Source organism: Pipistrellus kuhlii, unplaced genomic scaffold (genome assembly GCF_014108245.1).
Source record: "Pipistrellus kuhlii isolate mPipKuh1 unplaced genomic scaffold, mPipKuh1.p scaffold_m20_p_3, whole genome shotgun sequence".
NCBI classification, from domain to species: domain Eukaryota; kingdom Metazoa; phylum Chordata; class Mammalia; order Chiroptera; family Vespertilionidae; genus Pipistrellus; species Pipistrellus kuhlii.
The window spans coordinates 5680597-5705699 of NW_023425529.1; the positions used below are offsets into that span (position 1 = coordinate 5680597).

The 25103-nt window shown below is 53.1% G+C and overlaps 1 protein-coding gene across 1 annotated transcript in view; it reads left to right on the top strand.

Annotated features, from left to right (window-relative positions):
• LARGE1 (LARGE xylosyl- and glucuronyltransferase 1) overlaps window positions 1-25103 on the top strand; it is a 382199-nt gene that overhangs the window by 355139 nt on the left and 1957 nt on the right. Inside the window, exons 11-14 of the mRNA XM_036455498.2 lie at window positions 8045-8208; window positions 12929-13207; window positions 20571-20717; window positions 22575-22770. Of these exons, the coding sequence (XP_036311391.1) occupies window positions 8045-8208; window positions 12929-13207; window positions 20571-20717; window positions 22575-22770 (786 nt within the window). The remainder of the gene's footprint in view (window positions 1-8044; window positions 8209-12928; window positions 13208-20570; window positions 20718-22574; window positions 22771-25103) is intronic.

The window sequence follows — 25103 nt, forward strand, 5'->3', positions numbered from 1 at the left end:
CACTCCAGGGACCCAGTGCCAGTCTCCAAACAGGAACACGGGGATGCGGGAGCCTGTGGCCAGCCCGGCCCCCAGCGTGAGCCCCTCTGGTCCCCTGCACTGGGACGCTGCCCTGTGCCCTGCCCAGACCTTCCTCTGCTCCCACTGGCTTTGACAATGGAGATTCCTGCAGAGCAAGAGAAAGGGAACCGCAACTCCCTCTCCGCCGCCTTCCGAGGAGGCTGGCATCCGTCACACTGGACAGAGGAGAGGAGTTACTTGCCCAACGCATCTCTCCGTGGTGGGGCCACGACTCGAAACTAGGCCACCTAACTAGAAGCCGAAAACCAGGACCCCACTTCCTAAGTGGGTGTTGCCCCATGTTTACAACGTACATAATAAATGCAACTCATCCTGCCATCCTCCTCGCCGTGATTACAGAATCACACTGATGCTCAAAGTTGCTGTTGTCTCCCTTTTACGGAGGACGTGGGAGCTCAGAACTGAAATCGTGAAACGGGTTGGTGGTGGTCCCGGGACTGGTATTAACCTTGACCCATGGCCTTTCTATAAGCAAACAAAACACTCCTGGCCTATAATTGCCCTTCCCGCCCCTCCCCCAGGGCTCCTGGCCCCCGGAACTTCTTCATTGTTCTCCTATCCGCGTATCACATTCCTGACGAATTTGTTTTGTGGGTCACATCTGCCTCCACGTGAATGAAAGCTCTGTGACTCCGTGGGTTTTTATCCGCTTTTATTCATCACTGTGTTTTCATGCCTCCGAAAGCCTGCCTGGCACCTGCTGTGTGCTCGGCAGATCTTGTTCAACACATGAACTATCACAGGCCCTTTTCTGGAAGCATCTGTGGTGCACAAGGAAGTCCCCTTCACTCACAATCAGAAAACGCAGCCCCGGGACCAGATCTGTTGCCCTGGGCATTCCTTTCACCTCTACAAGCCTCAGTTTCGTCGCCTATAAAATGGTCACAAATAGACCCAGGCCAGGCGGTTAGAGGGTTGAAGGGGTTAAGGAATGCAACATGCTGGGGAGGAGGGGCGGGCGTGGCCAGGAAGCTTTTCCCAGACCCACCCTTCCACCCTCAGCCACCAGGGTTCGGGGCTACCTGTGGGGCCCCGGTCCCCAACACCAAGCCCACTAAGGAGAAAGGACAGCAGCATCACCATGGCTCAATTAGGAGTTAAAAATAAGACACATACAAACAGATTCCATAAACACTTCCCGGCACCACCGTGCGGGCCGTGCCAGTAAACAGATGGCTCTGTGGAAACAGCTGTATCCCAGAGAAACCCCAGGGAAAAACCAGAATGCATTATCGCTCTCACATGTGAGCCGCGTGGCGCCAGCTCTTTCATCATGCTATGGGCATCAGAGCCCGGTGGGCAGCGCCCAGAGCCCCACCACAGCTGCTGCCTGAGGCCGGCCGCCAGTAACCCCCAGGCTTGTTCATTCCAGAGCCTGAAGGACCCCAGCATTTGCCGGGAGGCTGCGGGGCGGGGTGCAGGAGGAACCAGGGGGTTAAGCTTCTCAGTGGGTATGCCTGTGCCCCCTGCACACCATCGTGGCCTGTCTGCTTTGCTCTGTCCAGCTCCAGCATGCAAACCTCTCTCTACCACACCCCTAGGCTCTGGTTGTAATAGTCCCAGCATGCAGGGCGCCCTCCTGGGCCTTGCCCACAGCCACCTGCCCTCCCTCCCTCTAGCTGGGTCTCCCTCCTCTTACCAGCTCCTTATGCAGAATGCAGTGGGGCAGCTCTGGAGCAAGACTGACCCGCATAAAATCTTAGGAACAGTAACTGTGGGAGATTTCGGGCCGTTTACTTAAACTCTCTCCGCCTTGGTTTTCCCATCTGTAAAATGGGAATCATAGTCTACCCAATAGGCTTAATGAGGACTCAAGAAGCTAAGTCAGGAGCTAGGTCAGTGACACATAACACATGCCCCTCCCCCCCCAACGCCCAAATTAAGTTTTATTTGTGTTATAAGCACCCAGAGTGTTATAATTACCAACTTGCTTATATGTTCCCCCACCCAGACTGTATGAACAAAAGTACTAAAGTACAGAAACTGGGGTTCTTTCCCCATTCTTAGCACAGGGCTTGGCATAAAGTGAGGGCCTATGACTTGTGTGTGAGGTACCAATTAATACTGATACTTGGGACCGGGATGGAGACCAGGCCTTGTCCTTCTTTATTTCCTCAGAGCCTAGTCAGAGCTGGGCAGAATCTCTCTGAGACTTGGCTAAACAGACCCAAATCTGTGTCTCTCCTCTGCACAAAAGCATAAATCTGGCCCCTGGTAAAAAATAAATAAACAAACAAACAAATAAATAAATAAATAAATAAAATGCCTGGGTTCCTGGAACTTCGTTGATTAATGCACACAGCAGGCAATCAGCGAGCCTGCAATCTTTCTCTACCTGCATGGCCCCAGAAAACATACCCGCTTGGTGGAAACCACGGGAGAGAGCCTGAAGCAGGCTTCAGAGGATGAGAGTCAGAGCCCCAGTCTCTCTGAGCAAACCCCCGGTGCCCCCGCTTCCTTCTCCGCCAGCGGAGGGCACCAGGGCAGCCCTGCCTGCCTCCTGCGGATCCAGGGAAGAGCAGGTGACGTCACAGGGGTCCAGGCCACTGCAAAGTAAAACGTCGGCGGAACTTATAAAGCAGCATCGTTGAGGGTTGTTTAGCACCCCCATGTGTTTCCAGCCATCGTTGTCAGGCCTCCGAAGGAGAGGTGTCAACAAGAAACGGGTGGCTTCGTGGGGACTCCTTCCTCAGTCCATTGTGTGCTGCCCCCGTCACTTCCTGTCTGGAAGAGTTTCGCTGGGAGTGTGACTTAAGGTGACATGGACAATTCTAAAATGGGCTCAGCATGCGAGATATCTTTGACTCACAGAAAAGTCCGCATGGACGTTCCTGTTGGGCAGGTGGCTTTTCTCCAGGATCCCAGGCTCCTTCCCTCTTGTGGCTCTGACTTCCATGGAGCCTGGGGCGTTCTTGCTCTGGCTGACAGTGAGGACTGTGCGTGAGACAGCCTTGAATGTGGTGCCCGGGGCCACCAGGATCTGCCCACTTACTACTGACCAGAGCTTGGCCCAGAACTGCAGGAAGGTCACAAACACAGCCTGGCTGTGCCCCCAGGAAGAGAGGAGAATGTGGATCCTGGGGAGCATGGCAGGTCCCTGCAGGCCCTGTGGGGGAGACATGCGTTCATTCCTCTTCAGTCAGAACCATCTAATTAGCGTTCAAACTGGAAAAGCGACTTGATTACGTACAGGACCTCGGAGGACAGACACCTGGAGGAAATACCTCAGCCACTCCGTTCACCCATCGTATGCCCTTGAACAAGTGGCTAAACCTTTCAGGTGATGGATGTCTTCCTGTATAAGGCAGGACTGACAGTGGTCCCTCCTGCCTAGAGGCTGTGTGAGTAGTAAATGAGACCATGCCTGCAAAGTTGTCAGTTGTCAGCACTATACCTGATCCCGTGAGCGCATGACCTCTGAGTTATTTCATGAAGCTCAAACTCCTTATCTCACTAGAAAGTGGGAAATGACTCGCTGAAGGAGGCATAGCCAACGAGTGTCAGAGGGCTTGGTCTCAGTTTCCGGTTATCCCCATAATCTCTCTGTGTGGTTTTCCTGACTTTGAACAGAAGTCCTTTTGGCCAGAGCCCAGGACACACTTCCAACTCCTCTGAACCCTCGGCCATGACCCTGGCGGCGCAGAGGTCAGTCTAGGCCACTGTCCTTCAGGATGGGAAGGCATAAAGGCAAACTGCTTAAAGGGTGTTTTCCCTGGAGCCCAGATCTCCTTTCTGCTTCAGCTGGCTGCTCCAAGAAGCAATTTAGCAAATGCGTTTTATCTCGTGAGAATCTGTCTTTTGTTTCTGTGACTGGCTTGTCAGGAGCCTCTGCCTCCCACTCCCTCCGCTCCCTCCGTGGCGTGGCTGAGTGGGGTGTGGGGTGTGGCCTGTGGAAACATTCAGGTCCTGCTAATGCAAGCCCGCCCTCCGGCTCAGCATCTCCCTGGAGAAATGGCCAGGAGAACCCTGGGTGAACAGGAGGCCTTGGTTAAGCATCTTGGTCTTCCCCTCGAATAACATCAGCCAGGCAGTCAGCAGTAAGCAGCCCTAGATTAGGATTTGAAAAGGTACATGATGGAGTCACGATCGCGTTGCTCGGGTCTGTGTAGCTCTCTGCGGTTTGCAAAGCACTTGTATATGCGTTTGCTCATTTGAGAAAATTGTAGGCAATTAGTTAAATGCTGGAAAGTAGAAAGAGGCCGGTCAAGTTCACCTGCGAGTCCACCCCTCAGGGAGAGCTTTGTTAACATTGTGATGGATCCCTTTGAAGTCTGTTTCTCTCTCTGTGTGTGTGTGTGTGTGTGTGTGTGTGTGTGTGTGTGTGTGTTGTGGTTGTGTGTGTTTTTGCCATATGGGAATATCCCGTGTGTGCATTTTTATGGCCTGCTTTGTTCCCTGAGCATTGAATCTTCCACCAACTCATTTGGCCCTCACGTCCATCCCCCAGAGAGAAGTCATCCTGTCATGAAACGGTCCCTGGTTTGCAGACTGGATTCTCGGGCCAGACTGCCTCCTCTGGCTGTGTCCCTGGCCAATGACCGAAACCTCCTGAGCCCGTTTGCTCCTGCTATAACACAGAGATGTGTGCCGAAGGGGCCCATTCATAAAGCCATGTCCCTGGACACACGTGGCACTGCACCTGGCACACAGTAGGTGCTTTGTCCATATTAGCTAAGCAGAGCTGCCATTCGCCATGTTGATAATACATACAGTAAAGCTCATGGGAGGCGTTGGAGGGTCCAGGGTCCTGGAGATTCTGACATTGTAGGTCTGACTACACACCTGCTGTGCTTCCCATAGACCCAGGGTGGCTGGTAGACAGGAGTATCGCCTAGGCCCTACCCCTTAGCATGGGGATGGCCACAGAGGACCTGGGGCTATACATGCCACCAAACCACATTATTGATCCTGTGAAGTTCATAGATGCGGGCTACTTAGCCCCCAGGATTATCAATAGACCTCCCCCACCCCAAGGCAGGCCATACTTAGGTCCCAGGAGCACTTTCTTTGGCCACTGGTTCTTTTATTAACATGAGGAGGCCCCTGCCTTAGGAGTCCACTGTCTGGGAACCCTATTCGTTGGCATGTCGTGCCCGCTGATCCAGGTGTGTGCACAGACGGGAGGAAAACGCCCATACACACATGCGTTCCTCGTGTCCTGGCCCCTCATTTTCTTTCTCATGTGGTGATCGTCTTCTTTTGATCTTCATCAAGAAATGTGGCCCTAACCGGTTTGGCTCAGTGGCTAGAGCATCGGCCCACGAATTGAAAGGTCCCAGGTTCGATTCCGGTCAAGGGCATGTACCTTTGTTGCGGGCACATCCCCAGTAGGGGGTGTGCAAGAGACAGCTGATTGATGTTTCTCTCTCATCGATGTTTCTAACTCTCTATCCCTCTCCCTACTTCTCTTTAAAAAATCAATAAAATATATATATATATATATATATATATATATATATATATATATATATATATATATTTTTTTTTTTTTTTTAAGAAGAAAATTGTCAGTAAGAATTGAGGGTCTTACCCTGCAGCTCAGAACAGGTTCCTTGGCTCATGGGATCGTAGCTGGAAGAAGGATTCCTGTGTCCTGGTCTCACGCTGTTGGTAGAACTGCAGGCTTCAGACAGGCAAGGGCATGGAATGGCACTCGAAGAGCTAATGAGCATCCCGATTGCATCCTCTGAGCCATTGGAGAGTCTGACAGCTGAGATTGTCTTACGTCCCTGGACCTCAGTGATCCCCAGCACCATTGTAGGATATGTGGGTGCCTTCTGGAGAATGCTATGCGCACTGAGTGGGCTGGGGCCTCAGAGGCCACTGTTCCTGCTACGGGGATGGGCTCACATACTGAAAAGTACCTCACAAAGTGCCAGTGGCTCCCCACCCCCCCCAACCCCCAGTCATTTGTCTATTGCTCCAACCTGTAAAACCTCCGTGCGTATAGGACGTGTTCACTGAGGCAGCTCTGCTGATCCGGACTGGGATCACTCCCTGGGCTCACTCCTCATCTGGGGCACTTGGGGAGACTGCGGCTCACCCTCGGGCTGGCTGGCCCAGCACCTCCTCATGGCAGGGGTGGAGCTGCATAACCATGGACTTCCCTTAAGACCCCCCTCAGGACTGGGCAGCATGGCTTCTCCGCCATTCGGTCATCCGCCAAAGCAAGTCAGAAGTGCAGCCCGGATCCAGATGTGAGGGAAATGGTGCTACTGGGAATCACAGGCAGCGAGGAGGGTGGGAGGAGAGGAGAACAGCGCAGTGAGTGGAATCCTCCGCACAGCTCACGTCTTGAGAAATAACGCCAGCGCTTCATCCATCAAGCGATGATGGTCTCCACTGGCACTAGGCTTTACAGGAGCAAGTTAGCATATTTTCTCGTTGACGACTGCACTATTTATTGGTTTGGAGATTTTGTATTTCTTCTTGGGAAAGTGCCCCATTACTTTCAGCCAGGTCAGTCCCTCTGGCCCAGTGATCGGCAAACTGCGGCTCACGAGCCACATGTGGCTTTTTGGCCCCTTGAGTGTGGCTCTTCCACAAAATACCACGGCCTGGACAAGTCTATTTTGAAGAAGTGGCGTTAGAAGAAGTTTAAGTTTTAAAAAATTGGCTCTCAAGAGAAATTTCAGTCGTTGTACTGTTGATATTTGGCTCTATTGGCTAATGAGTTTGCCAACCCCTGCTTTAGCCAGACACATTTTATCCCGTATTCAACTCCATGTCCTCATGTGATGGACAAGGCTGGTGCAACAGAAGTAATGTTGGAACCAGCTGTGTTGACTTTGACCAAAATCATTCATGTTTAAAAGTCAATTTTCAAATACAGTTTGCATGTGACAAATCTGTGCATTCTAAGTATACGGTGTGTCATATCCTCTACACGTGTGTAATCATAACACCTACATTTCCATCAGCCGAGGAGCCTCTCTCCTGCCTCTTCCCCATCCGCTCACTCCGTGCCCACACCCACTGGCCTCACACCGGTCACTGTTGGAGCTCTTTTACTCTCCCCCTGCACTTCTTCACCTCCACACGGGCACAGTGACCCCTGCCTGGGAGGGGGAGGGTGGGGTTTGCAGGCGATGGGGGTATATCAGCATCTGAGCCAGCAGGTCTGGGCATCCGTAGATCTGCATTTGCTGTGTCTGCGGCTGAGCCCTTCATCCCTGCTGGCGGGTCAGCTTGCTCTTTGGCTCCTTGGGCAGGAAGGAGCAGCGTGGAGCTGGGCGGAGAAGCTCTACAGGCAGGTTCATGAGCGAGAGTTCTGAGGGGGGAAGAGAGGCTGCTAGGGCTCAACCTGGATGACTTTGAAGGAAAGGGCTTTGGTTTGGTTCTGTTCTGGTGCAAAGACGGGAGTCTGTGCTCCAGGAGAGAAAGGCATCGGCTCATGCAAAGGCACTGTTCGCTCGGTTCCTCACTTTCTATGACAATTTCCCCCCTGATGTTTGAAGATGTTGTGTTAGCCCATGGGCGGCAAACTCATTAGTCAACAGAGCCAAATATCAACAGTACAACGATTGAAATTTCTTTTGAGAGCCAAATATTTTCAACTTAAACTTCATTTAACGCCACTTCAAAATAGACTCACCCAGGCCGTGGTACTTTGTGGAAGAGCCATACTCAAGGGGCCAAAGAATCGCATGTGGCTCTCAAGCCACAGTTTGCCTTCCACAGTGCTAGGTCATTCAGCGAAAGAGTGTTTGCTTGTAGAGCATTTGTAGATGGTTATCCATTCGTCCCTGATCACCACATTCTCAGAGGCTGAGCTGTCCTTCGCGGTCCTTGTTTTGAAACTAGAGGGACTCACACAGGGAGAACAGACACGGCGATCTTGTCCTGTGTTCAACCATCGGGGATGTCCAGCGTGACCAACACAAGGGAGGGCAGGGCGGAAGGGCGGGCTCCCGGCCCCCTAGGCCTTTCCTTCTCATCGCCACGCCCCTCTCCCGCCTCGCAGCTCCAGAAGCAGCTCTCGGAGCTGGATGAGGACGACCTGTGTTACGAGTTCCGGCGAGAGCGTTTCACCGTCCACCGGACCCACCTGTACTTCCTGCACTACGAGTATGAGCCCGCCACGGACAACACGGACGTCACCCTGGTCGCGCAGCTCTCCATGGACAGGTAGGGCCCGTCTGCACGGCCCCTCACCTGGTCACAGTGAGAAGGGAGGGGTGGCCTTGGGAGCTGAGGCTATTGGGGCCTGGTATGGTAGTCTTGCATCCCACCCCCTCTCAGCACAGAAAATCAAGGGCTCCTGTCTTTTGGTGATGGTGGTGATTTTGAGGAAGGAGAGAAGGGAAACAAATAGACTGGACCACAGTCACCGCTGGGAAGCAGTGTCTTCATCTACATGGATCGATCCACTGAACCTTTAACAGGCAGGACCAACGTGGCTCCTACTCTTAGTGGCCCACCGTCTGATGCTCTGGTTCTCGGTCTTGGTGGGGACAGTGTGCATCAACTGGGGAGCTTTTAAGACAAATTCATGTCCAGGCTCCATGCAGGCCAGTGAAGTAAGACTCTGTGTGGTGGAGACCTGGCACTGTTCTAAGTTTGCCATGTGCAGCCAGAGTCTAGAACAAGGGGCTAGTGTGTAAACAACAATGAACAGCTCCATGAAGTCATGGTAAGTGTTTTGAAGGACCCAGGAGAGCGAATAACAGTGTCAGGTGAGGGACCCTCTGAGGTGGTATGGTCAGGGGGAGCCTTCCTAAGAGGGGGCATTTCTGTAGAGACCTGGAGGGTGAGAAAAGGAGGCAGGTGTAGGAGTTGCTGAGAAAGCATTTTTAAGGCAGATAGAATAGCAGGTGAGAGAGCCCCATGGTGGGAAGGGCCTTGCACGGTCAACAGCCTGATGGAGAATGAGTGCAGCTGCCGAGAGCAGGCTCCTGGGGGGTAAGGGCCTTCGGGGGCCAGATATGGCGGGGATCTCCCTTTTCTGTGTCCAGCACAGAAAGAGTGATGAATGAACTGGTTCTAAGTGGAGGCAGCCAGTGATTGAGAAATGGAAGGAAGGAAGGAAGGAAGGAAGGAAGGAAGGAAGGAAGGAAGGGAAGAAGGGAGGGAGGGAGGGAGGGAGGGAGGGAAAGAAAGAGAGGGAGAGAAAGAAAGAAAGACGCAGAAATAGAAGCAAGCTGGGAGCCAGGTGGGACGCCATTCTCTCTGATGGAGAAGCATGATGACACTCAGCCCACGCAGCACATTTATTTTATACCCCCAATACCAGCAAGTAACACCAAAACTTAGGATCAAAAAAGCTTATTTGCATTCTTAAGGAGGCCCTAGCATTCCTGGTGCTTGACTGGATTTACATATCAAGACTTGCCCTGTCAGACACCTGGGCTGTTATGAAGGCCAAGCTGATTACACTCTCTGCCATCTTGGGGAGTATGTGTCCAAGATGCGGCTCTGCCAGTCTCTCAGACTCAACTGACAACAATTTAAAGAAATGCCCATGTGCCTTCCCAGGAGGCCCTCTACAAAGGCCTGCGATGGAGGCGATAGAACATGGAAACTCACAAAATACTGAGACTTCATTCTAAATGTGTTGACAAGTTGTTTAAGAATTGTGCACAAAGTTGTGTGATCTAACATGAGTTTTTTTTAGGACATCTCTCTGGCTGCCAGGAGGTGAGTGGTTGCAAGGCCCCAAGGCCACTCCCTCAGGGCCCGACTTTTCTATACCTGGGTGTCCTGGGGGCCCCCTCCCACCACCGCTCACCAGCTTCCTCTTTGATTTACTCCTGGCCCATAGTGGCTGCCCTTGCCCCAGCTTCCTTCCTGTCATCCCTCCTCAGCTCCCACACTTAGGAAAGCAGGTTGGCTCATTCTGTCCCCGCGGCACCTCAGAGATGCCTGTCCCTCCTGTGGATGCGATTCCACGGGCCCTTCTCAGGAGCCACTGAGTTCATTCCTGAAAGGTGCTGAGAGCAGCTCCTGGCACGCTTAAGGGTTCGATAAATGTCAGCTGTTATTAGTCACGAGTGATGGAAGAACACGCAAACAGGAAAGAGCCAGCGCTGGGACGTGAGAAGTACCCAAAGTCATCCGAGGATTCTGGGGAGTCGGTGGGCCTTGCATCTGAATGCATCTGGGAGGGATTCGTGCTGAGTGAGGCTGAAAGATCCAGGGGGAAGCCGAATCCTTACTTTCTGGTTCCTACTGTGTGTTAGCAATAACTGCTTGTGGCACTAAACGGCTTCTTTGGCTCTTGGTTCTATGGCTCGTGGTTTCCTGGAGACTCACCAGCCTCTAGGACCCCATGCACAAGCACAGAGAACTTACCGACCTTAACAGGCAACAGGCAAAGACAACGTGAGACAGAGGGGAATGTGAAAAGCACAGAGATTCTAGCGCCAGGTCAACCGGCCTTGACCAGCTGTGTGATCTCAAATACTGACCCAGAAGCCTTCCCTTCAGACCACACACATCGCCCCCCCTTCCTCTGTGCATGGATGACCCATGATCCCCCTAATATGTCGTGACAAGTACTGCCATCCTGAGACACTTCAGAGACCCCTGGAACCCCACACCCTAAAGGGAGACACTGAGCAGGACACAAGCAAAAATTACCACACAGTGCCACAGCCAATGAGGACATAGAATTCCCCTTCCTCTTCATCCTGCACATCCGGGTATGATGCAGCAGGCTGGCTGGTGCCCGTTGGATCGATTTTTAATTTAGGAAGCATTTTGGGTGTGTCTGTAAACCTTCGAGTCAGAAGTAGGCCCTGTGTGAATGCCACGGGGAGCTGGGGACTGCTAGCTCCCAAGCTGGCTCCCTCCGGCAGTCCCTTCAGGAAGAGTGAAGGCCCTATATGGCGCTGGCAGGTCTGTTCCGGGGACCTCCCTCCCATCCTGGAGGCTGACAGGACTTCTGAGGACAGGGATCCATCTTGATCACCGCATGCTGGCCCAGGAGACACCTTCTCTTTCCTGTCCCTTTGACAACATTGCTGAAGAACTGATGTTCTCCTCTGATTTCGGCCTCTGAAGAGAGGCTTCTGGAAAAGAGAGAACAGTAGCTGAGCTAACAGGTCCCGTCATCCAGAGCTGTGTGACTCCGAAGGGCCTGGCCACACAGCATCACACGAGTGCTTGTTGGAAATACAGATTCTGGGGGCCTGGGAATGTACTGTAAGAAGCCTTCTCCCATTGGAGAGCACGAGGTAATTCTTTAGTAACAGCCAGAGTGAGCTGCTCTTGGGCGGGGCTTCCTCGCGTGGAAAACCCAGACACAGAGAGTCAAAAACCGAGCCAGTGGGCGAATCCACGGGAGAAGCTGGCGGGCCTCCTCATGACCACGCATGCCTCCCACCTCCGCCTCCTTCCAGCAGCTCTTCTGTCCTCAGATTAGAAGTGACCCTTGCCCTTGACTCCCCACATTTCAAAAGACACGCAGAGTCTTTTGCAGAAGATGACACTGGGTTGTGGGGTCGTGCAAACCCCAGAGTCCGCATGCACCCGTCGGAGATCAGGCTTCGTGGAGAATGTAATGCCTCCAATACCCGGCTCCAGCCAATTCGATTAGCAAGTGTCACAATGGATGAGAAACGGAGGACTTCTTACCCTGTGAATATCTTAATCCTCCAAAGAGCAAGCGAAAGCAAATCCCACAGAATGAGAGAGGACGCTCGGAAAGCCGTGGGCACCGGATAGGGATGCCTGCTTCCTTTTGTTTAGTAGCATAGAAATGCAAATGCATGGAATCTATTTCCTGGTAATTGTCCAGCTGAAGTGGGCATTCTGACCGGGAGACTGCTGATTAGGTACCTCTTGCTGGGTAGGGGAAAAAAGCACAATAGGCTTTGCTTTTTCCTAACCATGGATTTTGTGTAGCAGGTACTTCTACTGCCTTGAAAAAGAACAAAAAACTTTCCTTATAGATTTATCGTCGTTTTCACAGCGCTATCTCTTTGGGCTCTGTTCTTCCCCAGTTCTCCTTGGCTGGTGCTTCTCAGGGAGCCTTGCAAATGGCTGTGGCCCTGGCACAATATGGGCTCTGGTGAAGATGGAAGAGGCATCCCCCCAGGCACACTTTAAAAAAAAAAAATATATATATATATATATATATATATATATATATATATATATATATATATATATATATATATATATGGCCCAGTGCACAAAATTTGCTCTGGGGAGTGCTCAGTCAAGCCTGCTCTCTTTTGCAGTCTGGGACCCCTCTGGGGATGTCCACCTGCCAGCTTAGGGGAGCGGGCCTAAGCTAGCAGTCTATTATCCCTCTCCCAGTCCGGGACCCCTTGCTCCATACCATCCACCTGCTAACTGCTCCTTACCACTCAGCTCGCTGCTTCTTAGTGCTGCCGCAGAGGTGGGAGAGGCTCCCACCACCACCGCTGCACTCGCCAGCTGTGAGCCCAGCTTCTGGCTGAGCAGTGCTCCCCCTATATGAGCTCACTGACCACCAGGGGCCAGCTCCTGCTTTGAACGTCTGCTCCTTGGTGGTCAGTGTGCATCATAGTGACTGGTCATTCTGCCATTTGGTCGATTTGCATATTAGGCTTTTATTCTATAGGATTGATTTCAGAGAGGAAGGGAAAGGGAGAGAGAGAGAGAAACATCAATGATGAGAGAAAATCATAGATCGGCTGCCTCCTACATACCTCCTACTGGGGATCAAGCCCACAACCTGGGCATGTACCCTTGACTGGAATTGAACCCAGGACCTTTCAGTCCACAGGCTGATGCTCTATCCACTGAGCCAGGCACACTTTTGTCCCCTACATTCATGTGGTTTTCCATTCACTTCACCCAACACCCGGTATTATTTCTTCTCATCTGTCCCTGCGGCTCACCTTCCTATCTTCTCTCACAGGCTCCAGATGCTGGAGGCCATCTGCAAGCACTGGGAGGGGCCCATCAGCCTGGCTCTCTACCTGTCGGATGCCGAGGCCCAACAGTTCCTCCGCTACGCACAGGGCTCCGAGGTGCTCATGAGCCGTCACAACGTGGCCTACCACATCGTGTACAAGGAGGGCCAGTTCTACCCTGTGAACCTGCTGCGCAACGTGGCCATGAAGCACGTGGGCACGCCCTACATGTTCCTGTCCGACATCGACTTCCTGCCCATGTACGGGCTCTATGAGTACCTCAGGTGAGGGCCCTGGACCACCCCCACCCCCCGGGTGCCCCCAGGTACCTCCTTTTCATGGCGAACCGATGGGAAGGAAGGCCCAGTTTGCCTCCTGAAATGTTAGAGGCAGAACGTGGTCTCAGAAGCATCTCTTTTGCCCCCCAGTTTAACCTTCTTTCTCTAACTCCTGTGAAAACCCCATTCCTCACCCAGTTTGGGAGGGGTCAGGTCAGTCAAAGGAATCAACATGATGCTGATGGCTAACCCCTCGTGGGGTCCTTGCTGAGAGGCAGGCACTGTTGTGAGTGATGGACACGCAGGATTTTGTCCCCTCCCCCCTTTGGTGCCTGCCATGGGTTCTAACTCTCATTATCTTCATCTTCTTAATGGGAGACCGCGGGAGTGAGATGGAGGCTGTTAGTTCGGGGTTCTGCATCAGGCAATGCAGGGGCTGGGCCTCAGCAAGGAGGAGATGGCCGAGTGGGGCGGGGCATCTGACTCTGGGCCCTGAGCTCGCTCACCTCCACGGCTGCCTCTCTGCCTCCCCAGGGAGCCTTCCCCCGCACCCTGCATGGGGGGGGGGGGGGGGTGTCAGGCATGGGGGCTGGAGCAGCTGAGCTCATGAAAGGCGTGGGTGGCCGTGTGGGGAGCGACATTTATTAGGAATAGCAATCTGAACTGAAGGGACTGTAGACTCCATTCAGCCGTGCAGTCCCCCCGTGAGAAAGCTAAGCTCACAAGGTGTAGATGGTCAAACATTGGAGTCCTTTATCACTGTCATTTGTCAGTGAATTATCTCCGCTACCGGGTGAGGGCCTGCCTGGGCTCAGGCACCAGGAGAGGTGTTTGCACATGTTAATTACCCGCTAGATCCATACCTCATGTCCAAAAGGCAGGCTTGGCGAGATCCCTCCTCCCCCCACCCCCGCCCTATACCACTGGAACGGTGAGGCTCAGGGAAGCTAGTTGTCCACACAGCGGCTCTGGGACTTGAACCCATGTCTGCTGGCTGCCTGCCCTGTGTTGGTACCTGGCTGGCGTACTGGGTTCCCTGGCTGTCCCAGGTGGAGCCGGAGCTGAGCTCTCTCTTACCCTCCCTTCCTCTATGTGTGTATGTGTCTGTCTGTCTCCCTCTGTGTGTCTCAGTCTCTCTGCCTTCCTGTATCTGTCACTCTTAAAAGAGTTGAAACCGTTTGCAGTGAGGCTGGCATGTGGGAAATGCAGGCGCTCTTGTCCTGCTCTCTGTAAGTCAGAGAGTTCTCTGTCCGCTCTGAGTTTGCTTCCAGGCTGTCTTGGGGTTCAGAGCTCCAGTCCCTCCCCTTGAGCAGGAGGAGCCCCCTTCCAGCCTCTCCATTAAGAATGGCAGCGTGAGCGACCTCGGGGCAGCATGACCCTCCTTCCGGGAGGAAGAGCAGCATCTTCCCTAGGAGCATGCGCCCTGGTCCAGAGCCCTGTGAACCCCAACTCCTCACTGTGGGGGGCACTGGGAATGGTGCTGTGCTGCTCCAGCCAGGCCTGGAATCCCAGTGTGTGGAGTGAGGGCGCCCCCGTGTGGCCAGACAGAGCTTCAGCCCCGGTTTCTGTGGATCCTGCCACTGGGCAGCAGGCAGGGGCTCCCAAAGGACCGTGGGAACCAGGAAGAGAGAGGCTTCAGGACCACAGCCCATCCCCCACCCTTCTGGGGCTCCCCGGGAAGGAGGGCCCCATCTTAAAAACCTGCGTTCTCTGCTCTCCCCATCCAAGCACTGTTTTAGTACTTTGCCTCATGGCATCATGTTCTGAAGGACATCACACGTGAGCTGTGCGTTTGTATGTTGCCGTCCAGTGTTGTGTTGATCGAAGACATTGCTAAACACTGATGGAGACCGTGCTCAGTGGGAGGTGTCCAGAGTGCCCGCTAAGTAACGTTTACTTCACGCAAAGTCGCCTGGCGTTGTCGGTGGCCTTGGCCTCCGGGTCACGGTGCGTGTGGTTCAGGGGTTCTGATATATGGCCCAGTGCTCCTAAAACTCCACTCCTGTCTTCATGGGCCCCCATCTCAGATGGCTGGTGTCTGTCCACTTCATTATGGAGTTATTGTCGTGGGATGGGGGTGGGGCAGGGGGGATGGGGACAGGGGAGGAGAGCAGGGCCAAGGCCTGCATGGTGTTTGAGAGGAGCTAGAAATGTGGATTTTTTATGTTTTAATTTTTAATATTGACAACTACTTCTTTAAAAAGGCATATTGTTGAGCGAGACGGACCTATCTCCAGGCTGAATGTACCTCCCACCCCCACTACCAGGGTGTGACCTCTGACCTAGAGGATTCCTTGGCAACAGACTTTTGAGAATCAGGAAGGAATGTTATTCTATCAGAGGCCCCAAATAAGCATACAGTGTCCTTCTCAGAAGATAAATGTATTGACTTGCCGTTGGTTTAAGGAAAAAAACGCCCATTGAGTGGGATGGATTCATTCCTGATGCAAACACTGAAAGCTGTACTTCATGACCGGCCTTGGAGCGTTGGTTTGGGGTGAGGTTGAGGACACTGTTTGCTGAGGAGGTCGTGCACTCCAGTGAGGTCAGGGGAGGCCCCTAGAGACTGACTTCTCCATGTGGGTATGCAACACGATGCTCTGCCCAAACACTGTGGAAATATTGTTAAAATAATAGTCATAATGTATTGAGCCCTGATCATGTGCCAGCAGCTCTGCCAGCTGCTTCATGTATGTTCTCTGTTCTTCACACCTGCTTATGCGGTCAGTGTTATCACAGGTGACCAGACTGAGACCCCAGAGAGGTGGACTTGTGTCCGGGAGGCAGGTGGCATGCCCTCTGTGACAGCTGCCCACGATGGGAGGGTCCACGTCACTCTGAAATCCCAGCATATAGGGATGACTGATATGCAGCCCTCTCATTGGACCCCCAAACACATACATCACCCTTTTGGGGGGGCCTACTTGGGTACCAAAAAGTTCAGCATCATAGCTCCCTAAGCCGTTGCTTGGCAACCAGCTAATAGTACAACAACAACGAAAAACAAACAGATCCATTGGAAAATAATGAAGGCAGTCAGATGCAGGGACATAGCCACAGAATGTCACTAACATCTCTCTCCTGCCCCTTCACCTTTTCTTCTGGAGAAAGACGTGCCGCTGTGAGCCTTGGTTTCAGAAATGTCGCTTGGAATCTGGCAGGGCCACGGCTGACCTGCATTTGAGTTCAGGTTCGGGCACATGTATCCAGAGTGTGACTTGTGGCGGTTTCATCTCCCCAACCCTCTGTTTACTCGATTAATAAAGGGGCGAGGAGGTGCTCACCACGGGTGAGTTTTCTGTCCCTGGGCCTCTCACAGCACTCGGCATCGAACCCAGGCCCCCAACCCCAACCAAGCTACCACCAGTGCAGCCGAGGTAGCTCCATATGCCCATCTCCGTTTCTTTCTTACAAAACGAGAAACTATATGCTCCTGTTCGTTCGTTCAGGAAAATATTTAGTAAGCCCTGACTGTGTGCCCGTGACAGTGCTGAGTCACTCAGACCTGCATTTACTGCTGCTACTGCTTACCCAGCACCTGCTTGACCTTGGCCAGGGTCCCTAACCTCTCTCGCCTTCTTCCTCTGTGAAACGGGGATCATCTCACTCCCTCCTGGAGATCCCGGGGAGAGGAAGTGTGGAGAGCACCTACCATAGGCCTGGGCATTCTCTATTCCAGGAATATACATATCGTGTGTGTGTGTGTGTGTGTGTGTGTGTGTGTGTGTGTGTGTGTGGTTAGTGGCTCTATTCCATTCCAGGCTCTGGGGATTCCTGCACTCAGGGCTCACGTTCTAGGGGGCGCTCCAACTGGAAGCCTTGGGCTGCTATTCTTGCCATCAGTACAGACACAGATAAAGAAAGGATCCAGGGGCTCAGACTCACAGCAGGTGACCCAGTGTCATGGGCCGTGGGCAGGGAAGGCCTTGTGGACAGGTGGTGGGGTTCCGGCTTGAAGCACTGACAGGTGTAAAGGCATGACATGTCTAGAATGACCCTGAATAGCAAAGGGATCATAGGTGTGAAGCCCACAACTGTCCCCCCACCCCCACCCCACTACCATCCCCTCGGGGCCCAGGGCAGCTTTCTCGCCTCCTGCCCTCACCGTGCAGAATCCTCATCCCTGTTCAGGGCCTGCCGTGCTTCACAGACGTTGCCCTGACTTTCCAGGGGCCAGAGGCTGGGCAGAGTCTCTGCTCTGATCTGTATGGGAGCGACAGGTGTCAGTGTTACTCTGTTCCCGTCCCCGGCCCGTGTCCCCCGCCCGGCACGGTGCTCTGTGGATCCTTGTTGAATGAGCGAGGAATCTGAGCGAGGCTGGCGGGAGTAGCACCGAGCACGGCCAGCTGGCTGCCTGCCTGCCGTGCAGGTGGCATTTCCTTAGGTTAGTTCAGTGTCTTAATCCCCCTGTACGTACCTCCTAATGTTTATGAGCACTCACTGAGTGCCAGGCGCTGTTGCAGGCACTGTCACCGAACGTGGTCATTGCATCTCATAGTTCACTTTGCAGAGGAAGAGGGTTAGCTTAAGGCCCCTGCCCACAGGCACAGCATGGCTAAGTGGACACCTCGCTTCCCCGGGTTTATCCAGAGGGTCCCATGCTTGCCCTGCTAACCACCCAGCTGCCTGGTGGGCCCGTCTCCGTCCTCCCCATGACAGCCATGTCGTCATCACAGATGGGCTTTACCAAGTGCATTCTATGCATTAGAGACTGCCTCAGCCCCCCCGCTCCCGTTCTTCTCCTTCCCTCCCCACCATGAGACAGTCCGCTTAATCCTCACAAAACCTGCAGTCCAGGCACAAGCACTGTTCCCAACCCTGAGGAGAGAGCCGTGGCACAGAGGGGTCGCCTGCCCAGCATGCCACTGGGGAGTGTCCAGGAGGACCTGACTCTGGGCTGTGTCGGGCCGCCGAGCCGCCTTCCTCACTGAGGAGCTCTGGCTGCCCGAGGCCCACAACACAGAGTGCCCACAAAGAGGCAGCTCCCCAAAGATATGCCTCAGCCGCTAGCCGTGAACTATGGCTGTTTTTTCCTGCCCACCGTCTCTCCTTCCCACCCTCCCTGACTGGCAGGCTCTGCCTGGAGGAGTTCACGCCATCGAGGCAGGAGCAGGACCCGCTGGGCTCTGCCCTCTCCAATCTCACCCGTTCTGCATGTGTTTCCAGTGGGCAGCCTTGTCCCCTCATTCACAAGGCCTGGCTGATGTCCCCACACACCCTGGGCCTGTCCATCAGGACTCCTTCCTGGGCAGCTGGAATGGAATCCGAGCGAACCCTGCTCCCTGGCCCCCGTTCAGGGATGTGTCTGAGGAAGGACTTGCTGGGCGGGCGCCTCGCTCTGCTGCCGCCTTCCTCTGCCCGAGGAGGTGGCAGAGGCCTCCGAGGCCTTGGTCACATAACCTCCAGGCTCTGGGTGCAAACCTGCTTACGTCTATACTTCTGCAGCGAGGCAGCTTAGGTGGGGGTGGGGGGGGTGGGGGGGCTGCTGGGGGAATGGGACTCCTCACAGCCTCCCCAAGTATCACACACACACACACACACACACACACACATGCACACATACAGGCACATGCATGCACATGCATACAAGTACACACATGCATACATGCAGGCACATTTTCTTGCAACCAGCCTACCCATAAGCTGAGCTGGGAAGGGGCGGGGGCTCGATTGTTGATGAGTTATTCTAAGCAAGGCATGGCCAGACTCTCGAGGGATTGTCATTTCATCCCACAGCAGCCCTGGTTGATAGGAGATAAAGCATGAACAGATCAAATCATATTCCCTTCACAGACCAGGGGCCTGTGACCAGGAGAAGTCGAGCCTGGTGCCCACGGTCGTCACAGCATGGTGGGCACCATTTGAACCTGTGCTGGCTGGCTCCCAATCGCTTGTATTTGCCCTGCCGTCCTTTATCCCAGCAGGTTCTGAATTACTTCAGCAGATGACAAAGATTTTTTTTAAGAGTATTCGGTCCAAAATTGTTGTAGTGAGTTTGCGACTACTTGGATAAGAAGCAGGATATTTCATCAATCTGGATTCTTCAGAGAAATAGATCAATAGGATGGATGGAGGGGGGGGGAGATTTTAAGGAATTCTGAGGATGGGCAGGTCTAAAATCCATAGGACAGGCTGGAAACTCAGGCAGGATTCTTATGTTACCATCCTGAGACAAAATGGGAAATTCGGTTTTTGCTCTTAAGGCCTGCAACTGATTGAATGAGGCCCACCCCATTACTAAGGGTCAGGGCCATTCCTTAAAGTCAACTAATTGTAAATGTTAATTCCATCCACAACATACCTCCCAGCAATGTTTGGCCAGACAGCTGGGTGCCAGAGCCTCGCCCAGTTGACTTATACAGTTAACCAGGGTAGGCGTCAGCCACTGTGTGGTCGGAGATTACATGCAGCCAGCCAAGCCGGCCTGGAGTCCAGGGGTCAGGGGTCTGAGCGGGAGGGCAGAATAGAGTACCATGGCCATGGTCCAAAGAGATCCTGAGAGACGGAGCCGGGACCAATGGCAGCACTGCAGGACAGCAATGATCTCAGTTTGCCATGCGCCAGACAGTACGTACGTGACGCTGACCTTGTTCAGTCCCCACAGCAGTGCCAGAAGGGGGATGGGATTGCCCCATTTTTGGGAAAAGGAACTGAGGAAGTGAGAAGCTAAATCACTTGCCCGTAAAGCGGCAGAGCCAGGATTCAGGTTCTGTCCGTGTTTATTACAGCCCTCATGCTCTGTGGGCCTCTCTCTACAACTTTATCCCTTCCCAAGTGGCAGCCACAGAGCTGGGAGCTGGCAGGCACATCCAGGAGAGAGAGGAGGGGTCTGGAAGGAGAGAGCAAGTCAGGCTCGGCCAGGAGTGAGTGAGAGGATGGAGACTGCCCACCCTCCAGCATGTGGGTTCCAGTAGTCCTGGGTACAGGCTGCATGGGGTGGGTCGCTCTAGATTCCAGGCTCAGGGTCTGGAGGGTTCGAGGGATTGAGGGGTCACAGAGAGCAGACTCAACTGCCCACATTGGTCATTGTGTCACCAGTTTATGCCCAGCTGCTCCTGCGTGGCCGGCCCAGGGCACCCAGCTGCTGGGCTCCAGCCCTGTGCGGCCTTGGAAACCTGCCTGCTCCACGTGGCTCTGGCAGGCCGTGCATCGGGAAGTGGGCATGGCCTGCCCTGCCCTCCACTCACTCTCCGGGGAGACTCCGCTTTCCGGCTCGGAGACCACAGTTCTAGTCTGGACTCCAGAGAGGATCGGGCCAGCTGCCTGGCCTCCCAGGGCCTCGGTTTCTCCAGATGTAAACCCCGAGGCTGACGGGGACTTTCTCTCCTGCACCTCCCTGAGCCGCCCGCCTCCCGCCCTCTCTCTACAGGAAGTCTGTCATCCAGCTGGACCTCGCCAACACCAAGAAAGCGATGATCGTCCCCGCGTTCGAGACACTACGCTACCGGCTCTCCTTCCCCAAGTCCAAGGCAGAGCTGCTGTCGATGCTGGACATGGGGACACTCTTCACCTTCAGGTGAGTGCCCCCCTCCCCCTCACGGCTGGCCCCTGGGGGTGCCCAGAGCTCTCTCCTCAATTCCGGAAACCCACATGCTAAATCTGCTGGTCCAGACGTCTGTGGCTGACCTTGGACATTTTAAGGCCAAAGAAAGCACCCCTGGCCCCAGACTTGGTCCTGGGAATATGCTTTGTCTTCCCCATGCCCCATGCACAGGGGGTGATGGGCATCATGTGTCCAGATAGGAGGATGGGAAGGCTGTGGGAAGTTCAGCTTATTCTTGCTGACTCGGTTTACCTACCTGCCTGCCTCCCAGCCTCGAATTCGCTCTTTTGTTTGCGTGTCCATGCATTCACCTGGCACGTGGGTCTTACCCTGTCAGCACCATGGGCGCTGCCTCCCTCACCCTTTTTTGGCGAGTGCATGAGAAATGCTAACTTACACCGTTGTTGGTATGTGCAGTGTCTATTGCTGTAGAACAAATTGTCACACATTTAAAAGCTTGAAATCATAGAAATGTATTGCAGCACTGTCTTTAAGAGTGAGAAGTACAGACACAGAAAAGCTGAATGGTCTGTTCAGGTGCCACCTGGCTCAGGGGTGGGCGAGGCTGCTCATGGCTCCTCCTCCAGGCTCCCTGGTTGTCAGCAGAATTCTTTATTCTTTATATTCTTTATATTCTTTATATTCTTTATATTATTGATTTTTCACAGAGAGGAAGGGAGAGGGATAGATAGAAATATTGATGAGAGAGAAACATCGATAAACTGCCTCCTGCACGCCTCCTACTGGAGATGTGCCCGCAACCAAGGTACATGCCCTTGACTGGAATCGAACCTGGGACCTTTCAGTCCACAGGCCAACACTCTACCACTGAGTCAAACCAGTTAGGGGTCAGCGGAATTCTTTATCTTGAGATTGTAGGACTGAGGTCCCCATTTCCCAGCTGCTTCTCTGCCACGTGGGCCCCAGGGGCAGCTGACACATGGTTCTTTGCTTTCTCTGGAGCCAGCTCTAAAGGCTCACAGGATTCGGGCTGGCTCACCTTAGGAACCTCCCTTTCAGTTAATTCAAGGTTAACTGATTAATTAAGGTTAACCTTCATCACGCCTACAAAGATTCCTCTTGCCACAGGATGTAACACAATCACAAGAGCGATATAGTCACAGGATCTACCTCGTGGGGGAGAACATTTTAGAAAGGTAGTGTCGCGAGGGTCACCTTAGCCCTCAGCCTTTCTCAGTGGAATAACTTGGGTCGAGGCTGACCCGCAGTTCGTTGCTTATAAATGCTCAGAGCTTCTCAGGAGTTCATCTTCCCTTCCACAGGGAGGGTCGGTCTCCTTGCAAATAAAGGATGCAGATTCGTTTTCTGGGACTGTCGTAACAAAATACTACACACTGGGCGGCTCAAAACCATGGAAATTTGCTCTCAGATCTGGAAGCCAGATGTGCCCGACCCAGGTGTGGGCAGGTTCCTGCTCCCACGGAAGGCTGCAGAGGAGAGTCCTTCCCTGCCTCTTTCTGGTTCCGGTGGCTGCCGGCCATCCTTGCTGTTCCTCACTTCAGTCCTGCCTGATCTTCCTGGGACCGCCTTCCCTGTGGGTCCCTGTAGTCAGTTCACCTTTTATTATAAGGAGACCACCCAGACCCAGGGTGACCTCATCTGAATGTGGTCACATCTGCAGAGACCCTGTTTCCATCGAGGCCGCCTGCACAAGTCCTGATGGGCACTGAGCCTGTCTTCTGGGGCAGACACAGTTCAGGCCCCAACAAGGACTGTCTCAGCATCCACCTCTTCTTCCTCTCAGCCAGCAGCCCTGGGGGAGCTCAGCTTCCTTCCTCCCGCTCAGCAGCTTTTCTCCCTGTGTCCCAGGTACCACGTCTGGACAAAAGGCCACGCACCCACGAACTTCGCCAAGTGGCGGACCGCCACCACGCCTTACCGGGTCGAGTGGGAGGCCGATTTCGAGCCGTACGTGGTGGTGAGGCGGGACTGCCCCGAGTACGACCGGAGGTTTGTGGGCTTCGGCTGGAACAAGGTGGCTCACATCATGGAACTGGACGCGCAGGTGAGAGGAGAGGAGTGGCGTGGACCAGAGGCCGGGAAGGCGCAGGGGAGCCTTGGTCTTCGAGCTGAGAGATCTTAGAGACAAGAGTGGAGACCTGGGAGGGAAGAAAATGTGCTCAGAGACGTGGAATGAGAATGTGGCAGTGCTTATCCTCGGGCTATCAATTCCCAAATTTATTCCTCTCTGCCCTTGTGTGAGAGTTGGGTCCCAGGCCAAGACCTAGACAAATGTGGGTGCCTCGTGACAAGCCATCTCACCCCCTCCTCCTCACTCAATCCTGCTATATAGGCAAGCAAACAGTGACCTGTCCCACTCAGCCTGTGAGTCATATAAATGCCACCCAGCGTGCAGCTAAGATCCAGCTGATTATTCCGCCCCATAACCAAGAGTGATATTTTTAGGCTGTAGTCACCCATGAAACCCTTCCATGCATTCCGCCAATACTTACCGAGCACTTACTTCAGCAGCAGTCACTGACAGGATTCTAATAGGTTAAACCAAACCAGGGACTGCCGGTTTTTCTGTCAAGGAACAGATAGTCAATTTTTTTGAGGGGGGGGAGTGGGTTCTAGGCTCTCAACTCTGCTCCTGTCGTTCAGTCATAGATGGTGTCTGAACTAATGTGTATGGCCATGTTCAATAAATCTTTATTTATAAAAACACCACACAGTGAAGCCCTGGCCAGGGTGGCTCAGTTGGCTGAGCGTCATCCCATTCACCAAAAGGTCACTGGTTTGAGTCCCAGTCAGGACACATACCCAGTTGCCAGTTGGATCCCCAGCTGGGCATATACAGGAGGCAACCAATTGAACACATACCCAGTTGCCAGTTGGATCCCCAACTGGGCATATACAGGAGGCAACCAATTGATGGTTCTTTGTCACATAGGTGTTTCTCTCACTCTCCCTCTCCCTTCCTCTCTCTCTAAAGTCAATAAAAACATATTTTTTTTAAAAAGAAACACAATGTAGTGGACCAGCCACACTGCAGTCGGTCAACCCTCTTTAAGCAAACAGAAGCAAAACAAATCTGGGTAAGTCCAGGAGGATTCCTGGATCCCACCCTTTTTCTCTCCGTATGCTGTTCTCCAAGGTGCCCCCTCATGGAGCACAGTGGAAATGGTTCTCAACAAGAGCACCCCAAATTCAGGGGAAAGGATGGGTGCTGGGTGCCGGCTGCCCTGGAGTCACCCCAAGACCTCTCCAGCAGGCCCAATGTGTTTGGGAGCAGTCCCAGGCGTGTTCTGTCAACATCTGGGTCTGAGAGCCACTAGTATAGACAGAAGGCTGTAGAACAGTGTCCGTATTTAACAACGGAAAGCATGACCCGTAGTCTCCACACGTCCCGTCATCCTTGGAAGGGGCCCAGTGCTGCTCCCAGACAGAAGTGTGTAGTCCGCCTGGGCTTCTGCTTGGAGGAGAAGAAATGTGGCATTCACGCAGCCAGCAGCATTGTGGGGGGGCTGGCTCGAATAAAGCCTATTTTCAGCACTGAGATCTGGGCTACGTTTGTTTTAGGCGATTTAGACAGAACCATTGAAAAGTCCTCGCTTATTTTCCTCTCTTTGCCAGTAGCACACGCCAAACATGATACTGCCCTTTCCAGCAATTTCAGGATATAACGGGTACACACGTGTCAGGTAATCCAGCCACACCTGTAGGGACAGGTGGATTGGTAGGTCTCTCTGTCTCCACATGAAATGTCTCGAGCAGCTAAGCCTTTTCTTTCCCCTCCTTTCTTTTTTTTTTTTTTTTTTTAATATATATATTTTTATTGACTTCAGAGAGGAAAGGACAGGGAGAAAAATGTCAGTGATGAGAGAGAGTCCTTGATCAGCTGCCTCCTACACACCCCTACTGGGGATGGAGCCTGCAACCCAGACATGTGCCCTTGATCAGAATCGAACCCAGGACCCTTCAGTCCACAGGCCGACGCTCTATCCACTGAGCCAAACCAACTAGGGCTCTTTTCCCTTCTTTCTCACCATCAGCTGTCATTTCTTGCTGCTGTCAGAATTCCTCCATCTGGATTTTCCCTTTCCAAGTTTATTCTGCCCTGGATGACCAAAATTGATTAGGCATTATGCCCAACACCAGCATACATAGATGCTGAGTGAAGGTGTGCCAGGTTCTCCTTTGAGTGACATGTCCTAATGTTTGTCACCTGTTTTGCTATTCAGAGACATTTCTGTTTTTTGGCCCGAGTTTCTGTCTGTATCCTGTCACATAGAGGACACCATATGGTGGTGAGACTTGTAATAAGATATGTAGGTGAGAGTTTTATTCTTGATGAAGTTTTTCTTTGTCCCTTCTCTGTCCCCTCCTTTGTGCTGA